The 13,939-nt window shown below is 46.2% G+C and overlaps 1 protein-coding gene across 1 annotated transcript; it reads right to left on the bottom strand.

The window, feature by feature from the left end:
* Positions 1–3,888: 3,888 nt before the first annotated feature.
* On the bottom strand, positions 3,889–11,240 carry LOC142200926 (metalloreductase STEAP4-like). The gene is made up of 5 exons (XM_075271650.1): positions 11,153–11,240; positions 9,104–9,559; positions 6,841–7,368; positions 5,505–5,669; positions 3,889–5,293 (listed from the first exon to the last, which is right to left on the bottom strand). Exons 1-5 carry the CDS (start codon positions 11,168–11,170, stop codon positions 5,003–5,005), a joined length of 1,458 nt encoding a protein of 485 aa, XP_075127751.1. The 5' UTR covers positions 11,171–11,240; the 3' UTR covers positions 3,889–5,002.
* Positions 11,241–13,939: the final 2,699 nt, after the last annotated feature.

Here is a 13,939-nt window from a genome sequence, read left to right as displayed (position 1 = left end):
CTGTGACATCACAGTAGTAATTATTACCATAACATGTAGACTATACACACAAGCAATAAAAAAGTAAAAAGTTTTATTTTTTGCATTAGACTTTTTGGTTATGAATGTGTACAGATGATTTGTGCGGCCGTGCTGCGTGCTCCTCGCTGATCCATATCATAGACCCAGTCTAGTTGTGAGCTGGTTGTTAAATATCAAACATCTAGGGACATGTTCACATGGGCTTTTTTGCTTCAGAATTTTACTGGTGAAGGCTGCGGCCGCCTGTAAATTCACACAGGATTGTAATTGCAATGGACATTGTGTAATACTTTATTTCCCCTTTGGTGGCGCTGCAGAGAATTCAAACACTTACTTGGTTTGGACACAGACATACCTCCCAACTTTTGAAGAACCGAAAGAGGGATAAAATGTGCGGCGCGCTACGCGCGCCGCGGCAAATTTAGCCCCGCCCACTTTTGTGTTGACTCCGCCCACTCGTTAATTTTTCATGTGCCCGCACACAGTATAATCCTCCTACAGTCACCTGTAAATTATATGTCCCCCCTCTATCTCTCCCCCAGTTTCATATACACCCTTCATCTGCCCCCAGTTTCATGTCCCTCTTCCATCTCTGCCCCCAGATTCATGTCCTCTCCATCTCTGCCCCAGATTCATGTCCTCTCCATCTCTGCCCCCAGATTCATGTCCCACATCTCTGCCCCCAGATTCATGTCCTCTCCATCTCTGCCCCAGATTCATGTCCCACATCTCTGCCCCCAGATTCATGTCCCTCCATCTCTGCCCCCCAATTCATGTCCTCTCCATCTCTGCCCCCAGATTCATGTCCCCATCTCTGCCCCCAGATTCATGTCCCCACATCTCTGCCCCCAGATTCATGTCCCCCATCTCTGCCCCCAGATTCATGTCCTCTCCATCTCTGCCCCAGATTCATGTCCCCACATCTCTGCCCCCAGATTCATGTCCCACATCTCTGCCCCCAGATTCATGTCCCTCCATCTCTGCCCCCAAATTCATGTCCTCTCCATCTCTGCCCCCAGATTCATGTCCCCCATCTCTGCCCCCAGATTCATGTCCCCCATCTCTGCCCCCAGATTCATGTCCCTCCATCTCTGCCCCCAGATTCATGTCCCCCATCTCTGCCCCCAGATTCATGTCCCCTCCATCTCTGCCCCCAGATTCATGTCCCCCATCTCTGCTCTCAGATTCATGTCCTCTCCATCTCTGCCCCCAGATTCATGTCCCCCATCTCTGCCCCCAGATTCATGTCCCCCATCTCTGCCCCCAGATTCATGTCCCCCATCTCTGCCCCCAGATTCATGTCCCCCATCTCTGCTCTCAGATTCATGTCCTCTCCATCTCTGCCCCCAGATTCATGTCCCCCATCTCTGCCCCCAGTTTCATGTCCACTCCATCTCTGCCCCCAGATTCATGTCCCTCCATATCTGCCCCCAGATTCATGTCCTCTCCATCTCTGCCCCCAGATTCATGTCCTCTCCATCTCTGCCCCCAGTGTCATGCCGTCCTCTCCTTCATCTGCCCCCAGATTCACGTTCCACCTCCACATTAAACTTACCTTCTCCTCCGCTCCCTCGCCGCTCTCTGCCCGCCTCTCTCACTGACATATGCGGCTGAAGCTGCTCGCGTGCTCGCTTCGCCGCTGCGTCTCTCTCTCGCTGACACATGCGGCTGAAGCGAGGAGCTGACCTGTGTCAGCTCCTCGCTTCGCCGCTGCCGCCGGCTCCTGGCTTGTACATCGCAACTACAAGCCAGGAGCCGGCGGCAGCGGCGAAGCGAGGAGCTGACACAGGTCAGCTCCTCGCTTCAGCCGCATGTGTCAGCGAGAGAGAGACGCAGCGGGGAAGCGAGCACGCGAGCAACTTCAGCCGCATGTGTCAGGGAGAGAGGCGGGCAGCGGCGAAGCGAGGAGCTGACCTGTGTCAGCTCCTTGCTTCAGCCGCATATGTGTTCAACTCAGATCTGCGTCCTCTGGACGCAGGTCTGAGTTGAAATCGGGACATACCTCCCTCCAACCGGGACCGCGGGACATGTCACCCAAATCGTGACTGTCCCGCGGAAATCGGGACGGTTGGGAGGTATGCACAGATTACAGGGAAAAGGATATACAACTAAGTCCTCTATGATCGAATAAGGAAAACGTGCTCTAGCGCCATCTTCTGGCCGGTAGCTCCCTATAGATCAATGCTGCTTCCATATAGGGAGACTTAGTTTAAAGATTGTTTCCAGCAGATGATCCCTTTAAATAAAGCAGGTTAGATAATAATGCTGTAATTGTTTCAGTTCTAGCTCAGAGCGGTACATTTACTATGTACAGTCCTATGAAAAAGTTTGGGCACCCCTATTAATCTTAATCATTTTTAGTTCTAAATATTTTGGTGTTTATAACAGCCATTTCAGTTTGATATATCTAATAACTGATGGACACAGTAATATTTCAGGATTGAAATGAGGTTTATTGTACTAACAGAAAATGTGCAATATGCATTAAACCAAAATTTGACCGGTGCAAAAGTATGGGCACCTCAACAGAAAAGTGACATTAATATTTAGTAGATCCTCCTTTTGCAAAGATAACAGCCTCTAGTCGCTTCCTGTAGCTTTTAATCAGTTCCTGGATCCTGGATAAAGGTATTTTGGACAAACAATTCAAGTTCAGTTAAGTTAGATGGTCGCCGAGCATGGACAGCCCGCTTCAAATCATCCCACAGATGTTCAATGATATTCAGGTCTGGGGACTGGGATGGCCATTCCAGAACATTGTAATTGTTCCTCTGCATGAATGCCTGAGGATTTGGAGCGGTGTTTTGGATCATTGTCTTGCTGAAATATCCATCCCCGGCGTAACTTCAACTTCGTCACTGATTCTTGAACATTATTCTCAAGAATCTGCTGATACTGAGTGGAATCCATGCGACCCTCAACTTTAACAAGATTCCCGATGCCGGCATTGGCCACACAGCCCCAAAGCATGATGGAACCTCCACCAAATTTTACAGTGGGTAGCATGTTTTTTTTCTTGGAATGCTGTTTCTTTTTGGACGCCATGCATAACGCCTTTTTTTATAACCAAACAACTCAATCTTTGTTTCCAAAATGAAGTTGGCTTCTCCAAATGTGCTTTTTCATACCTCAGGCAACTCTATTTGTGGCGTACGTGCAGAAACGGCTTCTTTCTCATCAGTCTCCCATACAGCTTCTCCTTGTGCAAAGTGCGCTGTATTGTTGACCGATGCACAGTGACACCATCTGCAGCAAGATGATGCTGCAGCTCTTTGGAGGTGGTCTGTGGATTGTCCTTGACTGTTCTCACCATTCTTCTCTGCCTTTCTGATATTTTTCTTGGTCTGCCACTTCTGGGCTTAACAAGAACTGTCCCTGTGGTCTTCCATTTCCTTACTATGTTCCTCACAGTGGAAACTGACAGGTTAAATCTCTGAGACAACGTTTTGTATCCTTCCCCTGAACAACTATGTTGAACAATCTTTGTTTTCAGATCATTTGAGAGCGGGCTGTCCATGCTCGGCGACCATCTAACTTAACTGAACTTGAATTGTTTGTCCAAAATACCTTCATCCAGGATCCAGGAACTGATTAAAAGCTACAGGAAGAGACTAGAGGCTGTTATCTTTGCAAAAGGAGGATCTACTAAATATTAATGTCACTTTTCTGTTGAGGTGCCCATACTTTTGCACCGGTCAAATTTTGGTTTAATGCATATTGCGCATTTTCTGTTAGTACAATAAACCTCATTTCAATCCTGAAATATTACTGTGTCCATCAGTTATTAGATATATCAAACTGAAATGGCTGCTGCAAACACCAAAATATTTAGAACTAAAAATGATTAAGATTAATAGGGGTGCCCAAACTTTTTCATAGGACTGTATCAGACATAGCTTTTTTTATTAGAGTGCCCCTTTAAATATCTGATATAATGGTTAATGGATTCTGACTGCTATAATATACTGTATATATAATGTGACTATTACAGCTCTGTCTATGCTGCATGGTATGTCTGTGACCGCATGACGCTTCACTGCAAAAATACATGTATTATAACACTTAAAGGGGTTGTCCAGGGCTATGAGACTGAGCTCCATTTCCTCTTCTTAGGCCAGTGACATTGCATCCATTGCTCAAATGAATGTAGCTGAGCTGCAATACCAAGCGCAGCCACTATACAATGTGTGGCGCTGTGCTTGGTGAATAATGAAGAGATCAAAATAATCAATATCATAGTCCCAAATAAAGGGTATCCGTCCACCACCCTGACATTCCCTATGAAATAACAATTTTGGAATTTTGCATTGTACTGTTCCTCTGTTATTCTTCTGGGAAATGTATGACATGACGGCTGGATCATATACCCCTATAACTAGGTTATATCCCTACACAAGGATCCACTCCACTCCACTCCTCTTCCTCTACTGGCGATGCCCACTTATTCATTTATTCACACATTTCCAGGAGGAATAACAGAGGAATTAAACAATCCACAAGTCCCTTTTAAAGGGAAATTTCAAAAATGAGTTCCCATTGTAAGTAGGAACCTATAGCCAATTTACTAGTCGGCTACCAATGCTCAAAAAGTGGAGAGGGGGAGCAAAGGGTGAGAGGGCCAAGCTGAGGTGGGCCCATATTTTTGTATATGGCATAGATACAGTGTCGGACTGGCCCACCAGAGTAGCAGAGGATCGTCTGGTGGGCCCAGACTCCAACACAATATGAAGGTACCCCAATTTACGGGTAATTTCCTAGGGCTTGTTGGAGGGTCCAAGGAACCTCTGTGGACACTATATGACCAATTTTGACCCAAAAATATTCTTCATTTGCTTCGCCCCTTGTATCCAGGCGATATACCCTGGCCTGCACGCTAACAATATATCCCATTATACCCCAGAAGGACCTTGATTCAGACCCCAGCCCTTTGGGGACATCAGTGGTCTCCATCCCTGGTCAAACTTTTTGGTGGTCATTTTGCCTAGGTGCGTATTATTGAGATTTTGGTGACTGTAGACTGTAGAGTAACATGCGTCGCCTTCGCCGTCTTGGGTTTCCTTTCCCAGCCCTGGCGGATTTTGGTGATCCTCTGGTCCAAGCATGGGACGATCAGGATGAATTTCATGGCCAGCACGGCACACGGGATGATTAACGAAATCACAAAAGCCGGAGGGAGATACCATCGGTAGAAGGGTCCGTAGATGAATCTGTCTCCGCCGTAGACGAGGGTATGGGCCGTGCACAGCACCAAGGTCAGGTAGCCTAATTTTGACTGTAAAAAAAAAAATCCAAAAAAATTTAAATTACGAGATGGCCCAAAGACAGACAAAAACACTACAAAAAATAGTAAACAAAAATTAAAACCTACATCTTCTAGATAAGGCATAGTAAAAAATTTCAACATAAAATCAAAAAGAAAATTTTCAAAAAATCATAAAAAAATTACCAAAATTTTTAGATAGGATAAAATACAGAGCACCCACCTGTACGAAGCTAAATTCTCTCCAGTTGACGGCGTTGCTGACGGACGGCAGCGATGTGATGCCCAATAAAACGTAAAAGAAAAACCCCAGCATGCCCAATGCCACGTAGCTGTCAGAAAGCCAGGCGTAGTAGTTGCTTAGCTGGAACGTATCGTTGTTCTTTATCTGAAAGGAAGCAGTAGAGGCGCTCTATTATTTTTGTAGGGGAGTTGTCATGTGACCACTGGGGTTGAGCCGATTTTGAGATTTCAGGATCGATTTTAAAATCCGATTTCTGATCATTTTCCAGCCGATCGCGATCGTGAAATTTACTCGATCGCCGATCGGGATCCAATCTTTCCCGATCCCGATCGCTCCGCCCTAATTGTATATTATATATACGGTAGGGTTGAGCTGATCTTGAGATTTCATAATCCAATTTTCGATCATTTTCCAGCCGATCGCGATCGTGAAATTTGCTCGATCGCCAATCGGGATCCGATCTTTCCCGATCGCTCCGCCCTAATTGTATATAATATATACCGTAGGATTGAGCCGATCTTGAGATTTCAAAATCCGATTTTCGATCATTTTCCAGCCGATCCTGATCGTAAAATTTGCTCAATCGCTGATCAGGATCTGATGTTTTCCAATCACCACGATGAACCCTTACCCTGCCCCCAAAACTTGCCCATGACTGTCTGGGATTTAGCGTCTGGTCAATCACGTAGCTATTTTTTTTTTTGCAGAAGAGAATTTTGATTTTATAGAATTTTTAAATTTTTTTTAAAAAACTTTGGTACGCCCAATTCTGATAACAGAGCACGATTACAGAAGGTGCCCATAAATTCTGCTCTGTTAACAGCATTTAGTGATCTGCTTTACATCACCCTCACGTTATCTTCTATTGTAATATTGTAATAGAATTGGCAATTGTCTGTCTATTCTTTGTCTTAGTGGCCAGAGTGAAAATAGTAAGATTTAATACTTCTATAAATATAGTAAATTATTTAAAATATCATCAAAAGTTCCTAAAAAAATATATGTATAACGTAAAAACTTAGTTTAAATAGGTAATTTCTTACCCTATTTTTTAGGCTTAGTGGTCAGGCTGAAAATTGCAGGATTTACATTATTTTTTTCATATAATTTTATGGAAAATGTAAAACAAGTCACCAAAAAATAAGTTGAACCTAAAAACTTGGTTTTAAAAAAAATTGGTAATTTTTGGTGACACGTTCCTTTTAAGTTGTCATGCACCGATTTTTCACTCTTGTGAGAATAAGCCCCAAACCGCAATGAAATAACTGCACATAGTGTGGATGAGGTCGTACTGTAGTATAGCGCTCATCATTACCTGTGACACCAGATAGCTGTTCATCCTCCACCGTACGTAGTAGCGGATAGGCATCACTAGCGTGTAGATAGCGTGTAGAAAAGCGTACGCCAAGGAGACCAGTCCCAGCTGCTTTCGGCAGAGCATCCATTGGTCCAGCCAGTCGGGGAAGCGGCTATACTTGGTGCCTCTGTAGAGCTGGATAATGGCGGCAATGATTCCTGGTAGGTAAACTAAGGCGAGTAATATAAGGGACACGATGGGGAAGACTCTGTTGGGAATGGAAATGACCACAAGGTAGGAAGTGTCTTCTCTACTGGTAGCCAAGGGGTGGAAGACTTCAGTCAGCAAGCAGTAGAGGAAGACTAAGATGGTGAACCCGGCACAGATATAACAGGGCAGCCTCCACATTGGAAATAGTTGTAATGGGTAGTTCTCTATCTCATTGGCCGCCAGGAGAGAGCCTTGGTCTAGGGGAGTGAGTCCGAGAGAACGGGCAATCTCCATGACGGCTTCTTTTGCCTTGGGATCATCACCACACATGAAGACCTGTTGTAAGAAAAATGCACTTTGTTACATAAGTGTCAACTCTTAAAGGGAGTGTGTTATCAGACCCAGCATATCAACTCAGCCCTGCAGATAGATAGGTTACTGTCAGCAGACCCAGCATATCACCCAGCCCTGCAGATAGATAGGTTACTGTCAGCAGAACCAGCATATCACCCCAGCCCTGCAGATAGATAGGTTACTGTCACCAGAACCAGCATATCACCCCAGCCCCGCAGATAGATAGGTTACTGTCACCAGAACCAGCATATCACCCCAGCCTGCAGATAGATAGGTTACTGTCACCAGAACCAGCATATCACCCCAGCCTGCAGATAGATAGGTTACTGTCACCAGAACCAGCATATCAACTCAACCCTGCAGATAGATAGGTTAGTGTCACCAGAACCAGCATATCACCCCAGCCCTGCAGATAGATAGGTTAGTGTCACCAGAACCAGCATATCACCTCAGCCCTGCAGATAGATAGGTTAGTGTCACCAGAACCAGCATATCAACTCAACCCTGCAGATAGATAGGTTAGTGTCACCAGAACCAGCATATCACCCCAGCCCTTCAGATAGATAGGTTACTGTCACCAGAACCAGCATATCCCCCCAGCCCTGCAGATAGATAGGTTAGTGTCACCAGAACCAGTATATCACCCCAGCCTTGCAGATAGATAGGTTAGTGTCACCAGACCCAGCATATCACCCCAGCCCTGCAGATAGATAGGTTAGTGTCACCAGAACCAGCATATCACCCCAGCCCTGCAGATAGATAGGTTAGTGTCACCAGACCCAGCATATCACCCCAGCCCTGCAGATAGATAGGTTATTGTCACCAGTACCAGCATATCACCCCAGCCCTGCAGATAGATAGGTTAGTGTCACCAGACCCAGCATATCACCCCAGCCCTGCAGATAGATAGGTTAGTGTCACCAGACCCAGCATATCACCCCAGCCCTGCAGATAGATAGGTTAGTGTCACCAGACCCAGCATATCACCCCAGCCCTGCAGATAGATAGGTTAGTGTCACCAGAACCAGCATATCAACTCAACCCTGCAGATAGATAGGTTAGTGTCACCAGACCCAGCATATCACCCCAGCCCTGCAGATAGATAGGTTATTGTCACCAGACCCAGCATATCACCCCAGCAATGCAGATAGATAGGTTAGTGTCACCAGACCCAGCATATCACCCCAGTCCTGTAGATAGATAGGTTAGTGTCACCAGAACCAGCATATCACCCCAGTCCTGCAGATAGATAGGTTATTGTCACCAGACCCAGCATATCACCCCAGCCCTGCAGATAGATAGGTTATTGTTACCAGAACCCATCATATCACCCCAGCCCTGCAGATAGATAGGTTAGTGTCACCAGACCCAGCATATCACCCCAGCCCTGCAGATAGATAGGTTAGTGTCACCAGACCCAGCATATCACCCCAGCCCTGCAGATAGATAGGTTAGTGTCACCAGACCCAGCATATCACCCCAGCCCTGCAGATAGATAGGTTAGTGTCACCAGACCCAGTATATCACCCCAGTCCTGCAGATAGATAGGTTATTGTCACCAGACCCAGCATATCACCCCAGCCCTGCAGATAGATAGGTTATTGTTACCAGAACCAGCATATCACCCCCGCCCCGCAGATAGATAGGTACAGGTTTGTCTCTAGCGCCTTCATATGATGGCATTTACCCCCCTTTGAGTTAGCTGTGTGATCCTTACCTGTCTACTGGCATCTAAGGTCCCGGATTGCAGGGCCCAGGCCGAGACTGTATTGAATGCCTTAACCACTTGACATCCGGGTACCAGGCCTGCCAGGTATTCTGCATTGGATTCTGGGTACTGGTTTATTTTCAGATTGTTACTGACATCTACCAAGACTTTACCCTTCAGAACATCCACAAATTCTGCTAGAAAGTCGTAGTGTTCTCTGTGAATGGCTAGGATGACAATGGCCGACTTCTTTGCCGCCTCCTCATGGCTTAGAATTTCTGCTCCTTTAGGAACAAGATTGGAAGATTTAAGATTTCTGCTCCCAAAAACAACAGAATATCCGCACTGGAGGAGCTTCATTCCGAGCGATCTGCCAAAATCTCCCGTTCCAAAGATACAAACGGTCTTGACCTCTGCAGACTCCATTACTTGCAGTGGAATACAGTTTGATGAGTCGCACATTATCTGCAAGATACACAGAGCAAAGGGTTAATGGGTGACGGCCGACACAACAGTGACATTTTTTTAAATAAATAACGCTATTTTTGGATAGTACAACAGGGGATACCGAATATGTTTGTTTATTTTTTTTGTATATATATATATATTTTTTTAAATAAAATGTTTTTTTTCAACTTTTTATTATTTTTTTTAGACTTTATTTTCAACTTTTTTTTTTTTTTGCCCACAACATATAATTACAATGCTGAGCGTTAAGTGCGGGAAGGGGTTAATAGGAATCAATGGACAGAAAAATGGGCATTGCTGGAAGTGAAGAAGCCCCTCCCCCGAAGACCAATGAGTGACAGGTGAGCTGCATACCTCCCCTCATCTATGTGTATAGCAGGGGTGTAACCACCGGGGTAGCAGGGGCAGCGGCTGCCACAGGGCTCGGGCTATCATTATACTCGGGGGTCTTTTCAGAGAGGTGAGGGAACATAAAAAACACTGTCACTTACCTCTCCTGGGCTCCACTTGGTAACATGCCAGATGTCACATGGGTCGGGGCTTGCGTCCTTATGCGTCACAATGCAAGCCCGACTCCTGTGACGTCCTGTCCATCAATGAAGAGATCTGCGGGGAGCGCTAAGTAGCCCAGGAGAGGTAAGTAACATTGTTTTATTTTTTTATTTTTTATTAGATTGTGAGCCCCACACAGAGCTCACAATGTACATTTTTTTCCCTATCAGTATGTCTTTTTTGGAATATGGGATGGAAATCCACGCAGACACGGGGAGAACATACAAACTCCTTGCAGATGTTTTTTTTTGCCCTTGGCGGGATTTGAACACCAGGACTCCAGCGCTGCAAGGCTGCAGTGCTAACCAGTGAGCCACCATGTGGCCCCCATAGCATTGTTTTTTATGTTTGTATCCTTCCCTTGGTCATTATAGCCTGTGGTCGGTCAGGAAAGGGGGCTTATGTCAAATGTTCACCTTGACCATGCCTTATTTCAGTCACTACCAGCTGTCACTAAGCCCTCTGTCCTCTGCTGACCCTGCCTCAGTCTACACAGTAAAGCAGGAAATGTCATCTTAGGGTGCATTCAGACTACGTAACACCGGGCGTGTATGAGAGCCGTACACGCCGGCATTACGGCAGACTGCCGAACACTTCCCATTCACTTCAATGGGAGCGCTCGTAACAGCGGCGTTTACGAGCGCTCCCATTGAAGTGAATGGGAAGTGTTCGGCAGTCTGCCGTAATGCCGGCGTGTACGGCTCTCATACACGCCCGGCGTTACGTAGTCTGCATGCACCCTTATTGTGATTGCCCCTAGTGGCCAATGTGGAAACTGCAAGATTTCAAGATTGGGTATTTATATACGAATGCAACTGAAAACACAACGTATGTCCACAATATAAACCTGACCGAGATCTGTTTTATGCTAATGAGTCCCCACACAGATGACTTCCAAAAATATTTCAAGTGCAATGACAAACGAAAGAGCTGCAGCCCCCATATCATTGCAATATGGATTCTGCAAACCAGACCAGCAGCCGCACGGTTAATGCTGCACACTCCATGTGATGAATCCTAATGTGAACATGCACTTACCTCGCCGTCTGGTTTCATGCTCAGAGAAGTCTATGCAAAGTTTTCCTTGAAGCAGTTGATCTGGATTGTCCAAGAAGTTGTCTGCAGCCTTTCGCCGGGAACATGAAGTGTCCTGTTTGTTATAGTCAGGTTTGCCAGATGCAAGTCCCTCCCATACCAGGAATGGTTTAAGTAAGATTATACTTAGGGAAAGTCCCAATATTTCATAAGACGTGAAAGCTGACATATTGGCACCCCTAAATGACTGCAATAAGGCAAATATCTGGCACATATAGCGTGGCGCTGTACAGGTCTTGATGCACAGGTTATAGGTGAGTGCACAGTCATACATTACAGTAGGCCTTGCATCAATATACAGTTATCTCTACTTCCATTTAATCTGGAGTTCCATCGTGTCTTTTTTGCTCCGTTCACATCCAAAGCTGCATTCAAAATTCTCTTGCTGTCCTTTCAGTAGTCAGGCTGCACCATCTTTTCATTCCTGGTTCAGTGCCAATACAGGGCACAGCTTCATTGTAGAAAATGATATGCAAATGCCAGGGAATTGCACAATTGTTACTATCGAAACAAACAACATCCCCATCGTGGCACGGGGCTTATCTTGTCACGTTGTATATGGACTGCTTGTGGCATGGTGTGTGCAGTGAGGGTGTGTTCACCTGGGACTGAATTGGGGAAGATTTTCTGCAGTACTCACCAATAGAGATGAGCGAACACTAAAATGTTCGAGGTTCGAAATTCGATTCGAACAGCCGCTCACTGTTCGAGTGTTCGAATGGGTTTCGAACCCCATTATAGTCTATGGGGAACATAAACTCGTTAAGGGGGAAACCCAAATTCGTGTCTGGAGGGTCACCAAGTCCACTATGACACCCCAGGAAATGATACCAACACTCTGGAATGACACTGGGACAGCAGGGGAAGCATGTCTGGGGGCATAAAAGTCACTTTATTTCATGGAAATCCCTGTCAGTTTGCGATTTTCGCAAGCTAACTTTTCCCCATAGAAATGCATTGGCCAGTGCTGATTGGCCAGAGTACGGAACTAGACCAATCAGCGCTGGCTCTGCTGGAGGAGGCGGAGTCTAAGATCGCTCCACACCAGTCTCCATTCAGGTCTGACCTTAGACTCCGCCTCCTCCGGCAGAGCCAGCGCTGATTGGCCGAAGGCTGGCCAATGCATTCCTATGCGAATGCAGAGACTTAGCAGTGCTGAGCCAGTTTTGCTCAACTACACATCTGATGCACACTCGGCACTGCTACATCAGATGTAGCAATCTGATGTAGCAGAGCCGAGGGTGCACTAGAACCCCTGTGCAAACTCAGTTCACGCTAATAGAATGCATTGGCCAGCGCTGATTGGCCAATGCATTCTATTAGCCCGATGAAGTAGAGCTGAATGTGTGTGCTAAGCACACTCATTCAGCACTGCTTCATCACGCCAATACAATGCATTAGCCAGTGCTGATTGGCCAGAGTACGGAATTCGGCCAATCAGCGCTGGCTCTGCTGGAGGAGGCGGAGTCTAAGGTCGGACCTGAATGGAGACTGGTGTGGAGCGATCTTAGACTCCGCCTCCTCCAGCAGAGCCAGCGCTGATTGGCCGAATTCCGTACTCTCGCCAATCAGCGCTGGCCAATGCATTCTATTAGCTTGATGAAGCAGAGTGTGCACAAGGGTTCAAGCGCACCCTCGGCTCTGATGTAGCAGAGCTGAGGGTGCACAAGGGTTCAAGTGCACCCTCGGCTCTCCTACATCAGAGCCGAGGGTGCGCTTGAACCCTTGTGCACACTCTGCTTCATCACGCTAATAGAATGCATTGGCCAGCACTGATTGGCCAGAGTACGGAATTCGGCCAATCAGCGCTGGCCAATGCATCCCTATGGGAAAAAGTTTATCTCACAAAAATCACAATTACACACCCGATAGAGCCCCAAAAAGTTATTTTTAATAACATTCCCCCCTAAATAAAGGTTATCCCTAGCTATCCCTGCCTGTACAGCTATCCCTGTCTCATAGTCACAAAGTTCACATTCTCATATGACCCGGATTTGAAATCCACTATTCGTCTAAAATGGAGGTCACCTGATTTCGGCAGCCAATGACTTTTTCCAATTTTTTTCAATGCCCCCGGTGTCGTAGTTCCTGTCCCACCTCCCCTGCGCTGTTATTGGTGCAAAAAAGGAGCCAGGGAAGGTGGGAGGGGAATCGAATTTTGGCGCACTTTACCACGCGGTGTTCGATTCGATTTGAACATGGCGAACACCCTGATATCCGATCGAACATGTGTTCGATAGAACACTGTTCGCTCATCTCTACTCACCAAGTGTGATTGCTGCTTCGAAAAGCTGATTGGTGGGGGTGCCAGGTACCGACCCTCGCTGATCTGATATATGACTTATCCTGATATTTAAGTCCCACTCAACCCCTTTAAAGTATAAACTGTATTCTGTCTATGTGTTAAAGGGGTTGTTCGCCTATCCTAAGGCCATCAATATTAGATCTGCAGGTTCCACCACCTAGGACCCGCGCAGATCAGCTCCTGGCATTGTATACATTCCGTTGCTCACTCTATGTGCAAACTGTAGTGGCGGGTGTAGGTGCTGCAGTCTATACAGTACCTATGTATGGCAATATAAACAATACCAGGAGCTGAGCTGTCTCGATACAGCTGATCTGCATAGGTCCTGCGTGTCTAATAATAGGCTAACTCATGCCATTTCTTTTGGGGTTTCTTTGCAGCAGTCACCTCATTTACATGACAGATAGGATTACAATAGAAGATAA

This window comes from Leptodactylus fuscus, chromosome 4, assembly GCF_031893055.1.
Source record: "Leptodactylus fuscus isolate aLepFus1 chromosome 4, aLepFus1.hap2, whole genome shotgun sequence".
In the NCBI taxonomy this organism is placed as follows: domain Eukaryota; kingdom Metazoa; phylum Chordata; class Amphibia; order Anura; family Leptodactylidae; genus Leptodactylus; species Leptodactylus fuscus.
This window is presented reverse-complemented; position numbering and strand designations above follow the sequence as displayed.